The sequence below is a fragment of the Madurella fahalii genome (genome assembly GCF_045866475.1).
Source record: "Madurella fahalii IFM 68171 DNA, scaffold_1, whole genome shotgun sequence".
Taxonomy (NCBI): domain Eukaryota; kingdom Fungi; phylum Ascomycota; class Sordariomycetes; order Sordariales; genus Madurella; species Madurella fahalii.
Window position 1 is genome coordinate 8,773,871 of NW_027263971.1, and position 12,214 is coordinate 8,786,084.

A 12,214-nucleotide genomic window follows, 5' to 3' on the forward strand; every position below is an offset into this window, starting at 1 on the left:
CAGACCAAAATCAGAGCCGCCGAGGAAGCCCTCAGTTTCTTTTTTCTCGATGTGCCTTCCCGCCATGCTGCTTCAGCCTGCTCGTTCTCCAACCCTCGTACCATTGTTCCCTGCTGAGCTCGCGCAGCTCACTGCGCCAGTCGCCAAAGACAGCGTCCTTGAGGCGGAGAAAGTCGCAGTGCTCCTCGTTGTACGGATCGGCAAAGCCCCAGGGGAACTGTCGGCCGATCACGCCTGGCTCGTAGATGTCCGGGCTCAGGATTGACATGGGAAGGAACGGTACCTCGTCCTCTTTGGGACTCTCCTCCGAGGCCTTGTGCCGACGAACAGAGCCGCTGGACGACTGCCGCGACGAGGTGCTTGATCCTTGCCTCTGGATCGGTAGGTCCTGGTCATCGGCGCCCGCCTCCATTTCACCGTGTTCGGAGACTTGGTCCTCGTCCTCCTCGGCAATTCTGCTAGAATCCGGGCTGCCGTCGTCCTCGTCGTCCAAGCCTAGGGCTTCCAAAGGGTCAAGATTTGCCTTCTTGAGACTCTCTGATACCGTCCTCTTCAGCACGTTCATGTGCTTGGTAGTGATGGTGTCGGCCTTGGAGATGACAGGGATCACGGTCGTCTTCCCCTGCAACGTCCGCAGAACCTGAAGATCGAGGTCTTCATCCAGGCCGCCCAGGATGCGAGCGTGGGGATAATGCTTGCCACCGCTGCGCTGGCCGTTCGCGCTGGCAGCCTTGGCTGCGGCGATGTTCCGGTCAAGGCGTGCCGGGTCGAGGACGAGAAAGACGGCGTGAATGTGGGTATCCTGTACGCCCGGGGATCTCACGACCTTCATCTCCTCGTTGAAGGTTTCCTCGAACTTGCTCTCGAGGAAACTAGACATCTCGCGGAGCTGCAGGTCCACCACATTCTTCTCCAGTCCCTCGGAATCCCACAGCGTCAGGCCGATGCGTTCGCCGTCAATCTCGGTTTCCAGGTAGTGGGGGATGAAATTTCCAGAGGGCGGCGGCCTGGGAAGATCCTCCTGCTCGATGATGCTCTTGGATCGCTTCTTGGCGGGCAGGGCAAGAGCCGTCTTAAGGAACTCGAGGAACGAGGTCTTGCCGGAGTTGGCGGTGCCGACAATCAGGATACTGGCTGCTGGTGAGCAAAGCCGCACAGGGGACATGGGAAATCGCGATACACCTACTTGAAGGGCGTGGGGTCCTTCCTTCTCCGGACCCTTCTAGGATTGTTGATGGTGCTGATGGCGCTGCTGGCATAGCTGTAGCGGCCGCGGTGTGCCATACTGCCGGTGCCGGCGTAGGGGTCAAAGCCGCCGTTGGGGATGGGAGGAGGAGGAACGCTGATGACGGAGCGTGATGGTTCCATTGAAGGTCGCGGGGTGGCACTCGACATGTGATCAGCTCTGCCGGAGACGATTGCGAGGGAGTCGGGGCGAGGCTCGCTGCCGAGTCCTAGCTGGGGTGCGGGCGCTCCGTTGTAGAGGACGGGCAGGCGGGGTGGGGACTTGGAGACGGCATCGCGCTGGCGCTGGAGCTCCTGCTCCTTTGCAGCCCGCTGCTTCTTCAAGTCCGCGCTCTTGCTACGTCGCAGCAACATTCCGAGGCTAGAGCGACGAGGCGGCGGGGTCATTGCTTGGTCTAAGCCGACTCAACTTCCCGTTACGAGACGGCCTAAGCAGGCGCAGCGTTTCGGGGTTTGGAAAAGGAACGGGCTGTGCTGTGCAGATCCGGGAAAGGGGTATGGCCTACTGCAGCTCGAGAGCGCCTGGTGGACGCAATAAGCTTCGCTCGAGCCTGCGCCTAAGCTGGAGAAGCGTAAGGTCGAGTATGCTGAAAGCTAAGTGCGAAACACAGTTCCGCTTTTTGCGTCAGGAGGCGCCTTCTTCGTCTGCCCAGACACCCAGTTGCAGATCGATTGGCTGTGAAGGCGCGAATTGGATTTTAGTTCGGCTGTTGGACCCGAGGCGCACGACGTTTGGATATCCGATGGTCCCCGGGATGGTCGCAGGTGATGACGAGTGCCGAGGGGAATGAGTGTGAGGGAAGTCGGAGAAGGGAACGAGGGGAACAAACGCTCGGGATCTGCGCAGGTTGCGGAGCTTCTGGTAAACTCGTCAGGTTAGTTTGAACTCGGCAACACGCTTTCCCCGTCGTCACTGTGAACTCCTGATCACACCCATCACTAATCCACTGGATCGGCATTGCGCCGCCCTGAAACTAGAGTCACAGCACTGTCTCTACCCATTCATTGGCGGCGGATGCGCCGTCGCCGTCGCTGCGAACAGTTCGCCATCTCCGAGACAGCTGCTCCCCCGCCATGCACTCGCGAACACCCATCCGGCGATGTTATTCGACGGATGGTTTGCTTCAAGCTGACGAGGTCTCTCAGATACTGGGGGAAATCGACTTACACCGAGTCGTTGCTGAGCTTGACGGCACAGACAGGTGGCGGGTGGCACGAGCTGCCGGGTGTGGAGACTTGCTCACGCGAAAAAGAACGACAGGTCGAGACGGGACGACCGAGGTAAAGGTTCCTAGCTCGGCAGAAACAGAGCAAAATGGTTGCAAGTTGATGCAGCCTTCCAGGACTCGACGGCAAGCTGGCAAATGCGACAGCCGTTCGGGCGAGGTGAGGGGCGCGAGAAAAGGATTGCACCTCGTCAGGGGCGCGACGAAGAAAAAAAAAAAAAAGAATGTTCTGACAAGAGCACGCGGCGAGATTGGCTGATGCTTAAGGGCCCGGGATGTGGTACCTCTGGTCTTTTGGGTTGCAATAAGACCAGGGACAAACTAAAACAGAATGAATCCTGGCTTGTAACGTGCTGCACCCTTTCACTTTGCCGATTCCCTGGTTCCCTATTCCGTGTTGCGAAGCCGGCGCCAAGAAATAAGGTGCGAGCGATGACAGGGTGGACACTTCCAACATGGTGCTGTTTTGGTAATTCTCGTGATGCAGAGCCGGAACAATCGTGTGGCTGAATCTTCACCATTTCTGCTCGTGGCTCCAAGTACCGCAGTACAGGCCTGAAGACAGCTTGAGGCAGGGCGGGGAGCATCCTCCCACGTCTCACCCCCTGCTCAGGTGCTCAATACAACTTACACCCGACAAGACCTGCACTGTCCTTGCATCTCATCTTGTACAGTTCCTACGCTAATTCAGTTTTCCGATTCCCAGTCACCCATGCCTCTTGATGCAGGAAAAATAAGCCCGGTTCCACGGCGTCGTGCCCCTAGGCCCAAGTTAGACCCTCACCACAGTGCAGGGTGCAGTGGCCAAATCTGTGCCGCCCGGTATCCCACCAAAGGCCCCCTTTAAACTGCAGGCAGCGCCCGACGGCCCCTGGCGAGGCCCCAGAGAGCGTCAACCAATCATGTGTCTCGAATTGCACCTCAACTTTCTACGAAGCTTCCGTGGGAGGGTGCCGAACCAGGTACCGTCTGGGGCCGCCATTCGTTCCTTCAACATCACGTTCTGTAGCGGCTTTACCTGTTTGTTTTTTCACACGCCGGGCGGCTACATCAGGCCATGCGATGGATGGATGCGCTTTGCACGCAGACCAACACGGCCAACTGCGCCGGGCATTGCGGGTGTCGGTTCTACAATGGGCGTAGCGCTCGCAAAAAAGCAATAAGCGCAGAGCCATCCGGAGTTCCACACGCCACGTGCCAAGCATCCACCTCAACTTGGAGTTCGGTGCGGGGAGAAATGGAACAGCTTGATCATCCGTCTCCGTTGAAGCCGACGGATGCTGATGAGGGGCACAGGCCTCAAGTCGCCCATAACCATCAGCTCATGCCCGGACGACAGTGTCAGCTTCTCTCTCCCCGGCGTAACTTATCCAAATTTTACGCCTTGCCCCGGGACACCAACGGGGAGTGATGATGTTGGATGCACTGAACCGTCTAATTTCAGGGAGCTAACCACTCAGGTTTAGGGGGCCCGTAGGGGGGCCCGGCGGGGGTGTGGAATTGAGTTTGGCGTGTTTCACAGTTAGACAGCGGCCGCCCCACAAATTCCAGCACCAATTGGCTTGCGAAACACAACGCCGGCGCCGCGCCCGCGAAATTCGGTCATGATCTTCACCGTGATTCAAGCACGGGAGCTTGAGATATCGACACCTCACCTCACATCATTGCGGGACCTGCAAGCCATCTGAGCAACACCCCGCAGGCAAGCGGAGCCGCGAGGGGCCATCTCCCCACATCCGGCATTCCCTACCATCATCAAGACCCGCTCTTGCAAAACCAGCGAATCCCGGCAACGGTGTGGCTTCTTGTGTACAAACAGCATCTTGACCATGTGCAAATATCAGAAATGCATTCTTTATGAAAGCACATCTCAATCATCTCTCACTCTCCGCAGGAACCCTAGTGTACGCGGTTAGTTATTATGCCAGAAGGGAATGATCTTATCTTCATTATCCTTGTTTTCTTTCTTTCACTTCCTTACGTTTTGAGGGTGGAGTTTCACGGTTAAGGAAAAAAACAGGACGAACGCTTGTCTGGGAGGTTTTCTACCACCCAAAAACGCGCTCTCTTTTCTATAGGTAGTACTGTAAGTGGACTGAGTATGGTGTGGCCGCCCTTCCTTGCCTGATGCCCAACGCCAGGGGTATCCGTCTACTCGTCTAGATCTAGTGGTGTGATGCTAATGTACAGGTTTGTACAATACGGTCCATCCCCGCTCGCTCCCGCGCTCTCACCCTTCAAAGACATCGTGCTGAAGCTCGACGCCAAAATCCTTGGCCACGCTCTTCAGCCTCTCTTCGACCTCGTCTTCCATCCCCTTTCCATAGCCGAGCAGCTGCTTGATCCTGAAATAGTAAAAGGCGATATCCGACATGAACAACACCGTCTTGAACAGGAGATGCTGCCACATGTTGACGGCTCTCTGTCGCCAGGGGAGGTTCCGGTCTTGGAAAAGGGACCGACTAGCCCACTCGCCCATCATCTTGACCCGGTTGACCGGCGAGCCCATGTACGCGTTGTTGCCCTGCACAATGCGCATGTTCCTGCCAATGAAGATGAGCTCCTTTGGCCACTTATCCTCATCCGCGAGTACGTCGCGGATACCCTGCTTCATCCGTTGCTGCATCTCGTAATGTCTCTGACTCGCCGTCTTTTGATCCAAAGCCCCCAACATCTCCTTCTGGAGCTGTTGCTCGCCGCCCTCATACGGCCTCATCAATGTGGCCGATGCGAACAGGTCTGCCGCCTTGATACCCCACTCGTGGGTGATCTCGGCGATCTTCTTGTTGTCGAACGTCATTAAAGCCTTCCAGAAGACGCCGTATTCGTGCCGGAACTTGTCGCTCATGAAAACATACAGCCCGTGGTCAATCAGCACCAGCTCCGGTTTCCCATTCGGCAGTCGCCTGATAAAGATGTTTCCCGGATCTGGATAGTCATACGAGTTAGTCACATTCTTCCCGGACGAGAAGGGGCGGTCAAATACGTACGCGGGTCGCAGTGCACCACGCCCCACTTGAAGATTTGAGCGGAGAAGAGATCAACCATGGTCGTCATAACGTCCTTGGTAGAGACTCCGAGTCCTCCCTTTCCACGGCGCCCTTTCCACTCTGTCCGCTCCGGCTTCAATTTTTGACTGTGAGGGTTCTCCCGTAACTCGCGGCGTATCGCGGCCATGTCTGGGGGGTCCAACTTCGCGCCATGCACGCCCGCCGAACCATTCGCGTAGCCTCCCAGCCAGGGCCGGGTCAGAGCGTCCTTATCCCATAGCCTGACACCCTCAATCCACTCGGTCGTAAGCACCCGCTTAGAGCTGTATTCTGGGTAGACGGGAGGAACGTAGACCCTGCCTCGCAAGCTGGGCTCTTCGCTGACAAGCCGGCGCATGATCTCGGAGTTCTTGGCCTCGTTTTCGAAATCCGTCTCCAGCATCAACCGCTCCGTGATAAATGGCACCAGAGCATATAGCGGCAGGTCGAACCACCAGGTATATACCTTCATAACCACCCTGAACCACACCATCTCGGTCAGCAAACGGCATCAACAGAGCAGGCAGGGACACGGGGTGGCCGCCACTCACTTGAACGCCCACAGATCCCACCCGATCTGCTTGGCAATCTCGGGCTTCTGAATCTTAACCGCCACCTCCCTGCCATCCGGCAACCTCGCCCAATGGACCTGCGCAACCGAAGCGCTCGCGCGCGCCGTCCTCTCCATGACCCCCTTCCCCTCGACGCCGGCAAAGCTGACCCCGAACACCTCCTCCACGCTGCGCCCGCCAAAGTCCTCGCGGATGACCTTCTCCACCGCCTCCCACTCGTCCTGGGGCGCATCGTCGAACATGCGCGCAAACATCCTCTGGAACTCGGGCGGCAGCACCGCGCTCTGCATGGCGATGGCCTGGCCGATCTTGAGGTACAGGCCGCCGTTGCCGCGGAGCAGGTCGAAGAGGCGCTCGGCGCTGCGGCGGTGCAGCTCGGGGATGCCGCCGGCGCCGCCGGCGACGGCGCCGATCAGCGGCAGCGGCTCCGCCCGGAAGTTGAGCTTGTAGTCGGCCGCCACCAGCAGGCCCGTGCCGAACGTCCGCAGCGACCGCGCGATCCCCGACGCGTACACCTGCCGGTCCAACAGGTACGCCGCCCCGCAGAGCGCGGACACGACCAGGAGCCGCCGCGCCCAGCGGCGGGTGCGGCGGAAGGAGCGGGCCGCGCGCGGCGCGCCCAGGGACGACGGCGACGGCGGCCGGAGCGGCGAGAACGGCCCCGTGCTGTGTTGGGTTACGCGGGCTTGTGCGGTGGATGAGAAGGGGCGGAGGTGGGAGGGTGTCGCTGATTGTTGCTGTGTGCGTTGGCGGAGGTAGGGGATCCGGGACGGGGAGGAGATGGGGCGTGAGGACCGGACGGGCGGGAACGGTCGCCTGACGGCGCCGGCCGTGCTGCGATGCCACATGTCGGCGGCCGGCGAGAAATTCTGTCGTGAAGACAGTGCGGTGCGCTTCAGGCCATCATCTGTTGTGTCGTAATTGGGGCTGCGATTGCGGCGGGACGGGACGGGGAAATTTAGAGCGCGAGAAAGTTTGAATCCGGCCTTCAGCGGTGATCAATGACGAGTTGTGCCCAGTGCGCTGCTGACGAAGTCCGAGACCCGCTTTTTGCCGCTTCGCCCGACCCCCGGCCCCGGCCAGGATTCTCCGAGACCGTTCGGCTTTAAGGTAAGGTAACTACGAAGTGGGACCGAACGAGCATATATCTTTTCGAAATTAAATCTACTCTAAACGGTACATGCTCTCGCTGTCTTTTAAACTAGTTCACATCACCGCTCTAGATGTCGAGCCGAAGGTGATGGCCTTGTACCGCTCCCGGCAACGACAAGAGGTTCGGCTGTGACGGGCCGTCCCACCCCCTAATTAAATGGAGTCGCGTGTCCAAATTAGCGTTTTGGATGCTATTACAGTGTAAATGACTAGCGAATATTTCAACATTCTAAACGTTCTTATCTGCCTCGAGGTAAGAGAGAGAATGGCGTTTCCCTGAAAATGAAGGATTTGTTCTAACCCGGCGATTAGCCCCTCAGGTGCCCTAATCCGATCACGGATCCCTGATGCGAAGATCTGGGGCGGCAGCATGGGTTCCTTGGCCTGGACTGGTCTGAAGCTCAGCTGTGGATCGCGACTCCAACCTGGTTTGAAACTAAGATAACGTGAACCTCTGCCTCAATACAAATTTGGGTGAGCGTGAAAGTAACCCTAACCACGTAGCACAAGGCCCTCCTTGTTCTTCCTGTAAGGAACACCGGGTTGCACGACTCCCGGGCCAGGGCAGTAACGTGACATCAATGCAAAAGCCCCCGTGGAAACCAAAACGACGATTCGTGAGCCGTCCCTAATAGAAGCTGCTTGTTTGTAGGTTCCGTGAAGCGGTTGCCCGCAGATTATGTACTGCAGAGTACCTTGTATGAGCCTCGCGGATGTGGCCGGAAACCTACTCATGCAGTCGAATATAGGGCAGTATCCCGTTTTTTTTTTTTTTTTTTTTTTTTTTTTTCCTTTTTTGTAACCTTGAGACCTGGCGGGATGAAAGTTATTGATATCGCTTAAGCTGCATGTCAGCGGAGTGCACCCAGAGGACAGAGTAGGTAAATGCGGTTCAGTTGGCGACCGAACCAACGGTGCCCGACAAATGGATTCTCCGCGGGCCGCGTCACTTGGCAGCCCCGTCAATTCCCAAGTCCCGGTGACGGAAGACCTGTCCGCGATCTTGTTTTTGGCAACTGCATCAAGTGGTTGTACTGTGGTGTGCTCTTGTCCAATGATCTGATGCTCGGTGTCGCCAGTCGGGTGGGCGATGCAACGAAGCCAAGTCCACCAAAGCTGGCGGATTGGTGGAGACTGCTTCTGCATGAAGCCAAGCTTGGTGCAGAAGTACACTATTTCCAGAAGCCAGCAAGCGACCTGCTGCATCTAACTAGCATGCGTGGGGAACCCGGAGGGGGTGTCCCTCAGACTCCTCAGAGCTTCAGTGAGCTGCATGGAAGCGACGGCGGGAATCGCTGGTATTTGGCATTTGGATACCGCTGTCTTGCACTGGGTCTGCGAAGTGGGGTGATCCAAGCTGCATTGATACACTAGGTGAGCGGGTTCAGCGTTCCGATCGTCTTTAGGCTGCTACGGCTAGACCCGCCTGGCGAGCCGCGGATTGCTCGCATGCGGCCATCACGCTCACCCAGCGTCTTGAGCACGCGTGCTGGGCGAGGTCTGCAGTGTCCCCTTCAGAATCATCGAGTTCATGCGCTGAACGATCTCCTTAGTGACCAAGGAAATTGGAGAGCAGCGCTGGAGGGATGCCCGGCGGCATTGATGTCACAGTATTATCCCCTCCGCTGAACGTTAGAAATTGGTATTCATTTTTCGAGTCGCTTTGGCTTCGGCCCATTCTTCCAAGTTTCGTTAGAAGTGTTCGGTGATTGGATCCCAAGCTCGAAGCGAAGCCACCAAAGCCAAGAAGTAACTTAGACTTAGTGCGGATGCAGGGGACCTGCCTGGGTCTCGCCTTTGCTCCCCACATTCCCCGGCTGTGCGCCCCCTACGCATTCCACCCTTCGTCCACCCCAGCGTGGTCCTGGCCTTCCCATCTCACCAGTGCATCACATCGCGTATGTGTGTGCACAGCGTCCCTTCTCCTCGCTACCAATCTCCCGACGGGGAGTCGCCGATTGACGCGGTCGACAATGAACTGATCTTTACCCTCGACAACACTGGACTTACAAGCGACTCGACGCTTCGATCAATCGCGACAATCGGCCCAGCTCTTATACGAGATCCGCCAAGTACCACAGCACACGCTCGCTCCTCTTTTAATCGTTTCCCATGTTTTCACCAGACAGCAGTCGACTTCCAACTCTGCGTCCCGTTCGCATAGTGCGACAAACCCGTTTCTGAGACCATCCGCGCCAAACTTCGACCCAAGTCAATCGGGCGCCTCTTCAATACCTGCCGCGTCTCCAAGACGCTGGCACTTTCTTCAGCAAAGCTCGATTGACGGCTGTGTAGTGCGCGGGACCTCCAATCACCATGTTGCGTCCCGCAACACCGCTGTCGGTGCTGCTTTTTGCGGCATTCGCCCTGCTCTTGCTCTCCGTTCTGTCAACCCCCATTATCAGCGCCATTCCGCTGGGCAGTTGGAATGGGGTCGACTTCGGCGTCTTCGGGTACTGCGAACCAAATGGCTGCACTCCTGTAGAGATTGGCTATGACGTTCGTGAGTCTTCGCTCTGTCTCGTAACCTCGTTCGAATGCTGTGAAGCTCATAAACCACTATGCTAGGCCCTTTGAGTTCCAACGACTTCGACCTTCCTTCTTCAACTCGATCCACTCTTTCGACTCTCCTCATCGTCCACCCCGTCGCCGCCTTCATCACGCTCGTCATGTTCGTTCTCGCCGTCGTCGCCCACATGCACAGCCCGTCCCACTCAGCTAGGTACTTGCTGGTGCTGTTCATCGTCGGCATCATCAATTTCCTCATCTGCCTCTTGAGCTTCCTCGTCGATGTCCTGCTCTTCGTGCCCCACCTGGCCTGGGGATCATATGTCGTGCTTGCCGCTACGATCCTGGTTGCGCTCAGCGGGCTGGTCTCATGCGCCATGCGAAGAACAATTGTGAGCAGGAAGGCAAGGAAGAAGCGAATTGCTCAAAATGCCGAGATGAGTGGTGAGAACTACTACAACCGGCAGGCCCAACAGGGACCTGCCCCGGTGAGCCCGGGCACCCTGCAGCCTACGGTCCCGATGATTAGCGGCGCCAACGGGGCCGCCGATACGTTGCCCGAATTCGCTTCTTTCGAGAAGAAAGATGATCGAAGCAGTGATGAGAGAGTACCTCTTACCGCACGGAGCCCGTCGGACAGGTCGCCAGGCGCCTTCACACATGACCAGTCAACCACGTTGGTAGGCGACGCAATGAGCTCATCCGATGTGGTACCCCTGCGTTCAATGACTCCAGGCTCCCGAGATCAGTATGGAAATCCAATACCGCCGCAAGATGGATACCCCTTGAGGCAGCCATCGTATGAGCGGGTGAACTCGCCCGGAAGGGGCGGGATGGGTTATCGAGGTCGTGGCGGATACCCTGGGCCTGGCAGAGGCGGCTACGGTGGCTACGGCACCCCACCAGGAGGCCGCGGGGGATATGGCCCGCCAGGCCGTGGAGGTTTTGGCCCGCCGCCTGGTGGTAGAGGAGGTTACGGGGCCTCTCGACGGGGCTACGGAGGACCCTCCATGCGCGGCGGACGGCCGCCACCACCACCAAATTATCAAGGACCCCAGGGCTCGTATGACAGGAGACCCTCGCCCGCCGGTCCATATGGTCCAGCTCCGTATGGCGCCAGACAGACATCGCCCGGCCCGCCATCTGCTCCTGGCTACATGAACCAGTCCATGTCCAACGTCTCCGCTGTGAGTTACGACGCGTACAACCCCGACCGAGACGGTCTCCCACGGGCCGAATCCCCTCCGCCCCTGCCGGGGATCGAGGATGGCGCGCGGTCGGGGCAACCAGTCGAAATGGATGCGGCAGCTGGCAGCCCAGCACACGCGCCGCGCGGGTTTGGACAGTTTGGCATTCGAGACAGCGATTCTGATGTTGCGGGCATGTTGGCTCTGCAGCAAGCAAGAGCTTCCGACCGGCATGATACGTACATGAGCGAGGCGAGCAGATACAGCCAAGAAGAGTAAGGAGTTCCCCTTTCAGTTACCCTCCAGTCTGCCATTTAGTACTAACCCTGCCGTTAAAGGAATACCTATGTGCCGCCAAGGCATGCATGGAACCAAGGGCCGGGAAGAAACTCACCTCGTATGCCATCGCCCCTGAATATAGCCGCCCGTCCCGCCGAGCTTCCGGACCGCGGGAGCCCCGCCCCGCAACCCGTACCGGCCGCCGGTGAGTACTACGAAGACGTCGATCCCCGCTTCGCAGCGTCTCCCACTGCCCGCAGACCAACGACGCCTCCCATCCAAGCGACGACTAACCCCTACGAGGATATTCCCCAAGGCTCCCGCAGCCCGGCGGAGTCTGAGCGTTCCACTTTCACCTCGATATCGCAGCGAGGCATTAACCCCCGCTGGAACCCGCCCGCGCCGCCCCCGTTGGCACAGGGCTACGGGGCCAACGTGCCGCCCAGGCGACCGGTGAACCGCGCTGCCGACGTAGTCCCCGGGCCAAACCCGGACTTTGACCTGCCCGCTCGCGGCGCTCCTAGGACAAACGGCGCATCGGTTCCCGACAGCTCTTATCCGGCAGCGTCATTATGAGTGGAACGTCGGAGACTTTTAACTGTTAATAATATCCTCAAACCCTCGCGTCACGTATAACTCGGGAGACGCATCATGAGGGCCACAATACCACGGCGCCGGGCCAGATTCCCTTTTTAGTTCCTTAAAATTCTTGCTAATACTGGGCTGCTGAATGCTACGTCGGAGGATTTCTGCTGCTCCAATCTACGATCCATGTCGCTATCCCCGTCCGAATTTCAGTCTAGAACATTCAATGAATAACATACCAAGCTACAACGGCAAAGCACAAAAGAATGATGCTAACCGGCCTCAGTGTACCAAGTCGGGCTTCGGAAATGAGGAAATAAGGAAAAAGAGCCCAATAAAGGGCCTCCAGCCAAAAATAGCTATCACTACCAGCCGAGTTGCGTCTCCAAAGTAAATTTCCTTCACCGCACCCAGCGCCAGACCATGCCGGT

The 12,214-nt window shown here is 57.9% G+C and overlaps 3 protein-coding genes across 3 annotated transcripts; 1 reads left to right on the top strand and 2 right to left on the bottom strand.

Moving 5' to 3' along the window:
- Nucleotides 1-31: 31 nt before the first annotated feature.
- MFIFM68171_02395 (uncharacterized protein) lies at nt 32-1,632 on the bottom strand (the record flags this gene model as incomplete). Its single annotated transcript, XM_071057817.1, has 2 exons — nt 32-1,130; nt 1,187-1,632. 2 exons carry the CDS (start codon nt 1,630-1,632, stop codon nt 32-34), a joined length of 1,545 nt encoding a protein of 514 aa, XP_070913918.1.
- Nucleotides 1,633-4,701: 3,069 nt separating this feature from the next.
- Nucleotides 4,702-6,920, bottom strand: MFIFM68171_02396 (uncharacterized protein; the record flags this gene model as incomplete). Its single annotated transcript, XM_071057818.1, has 3 exons — nt 4,702-5,399; nt 5,462-5,979; nt 6,052-6,920. 3 exons carry the CDS (start codon nt 6,918-6,920, stop codon nt 4,702-4,704), a joined length of 2,085 nt encoding a protein of 694 aa, XP_070913919.1.
- A 2,620-nt stretch (nt 6,921-9,540) lies between these two features.
- Nucleotides 9,541-11,774, top strand: RIM9 (regulator of ime2; the record flags this gene model as incomplete). Its single annotated transcript, XM_071057819.1, has 3 exons — nt 9,541-9,727; nt 9,793-11,194; nt 11,258-11,774. The coding sequence occupies 3 exons, from the start codon at nt 9,541-9,543 to the stop codon at nt 11,772-11,774; spliced, it is 2,106 nt and encodes a 701-aa protein (XP_070913920.1).
- Between the last annotated feature and the right edge of the window lie 440 nt (nt 11,775-12,214).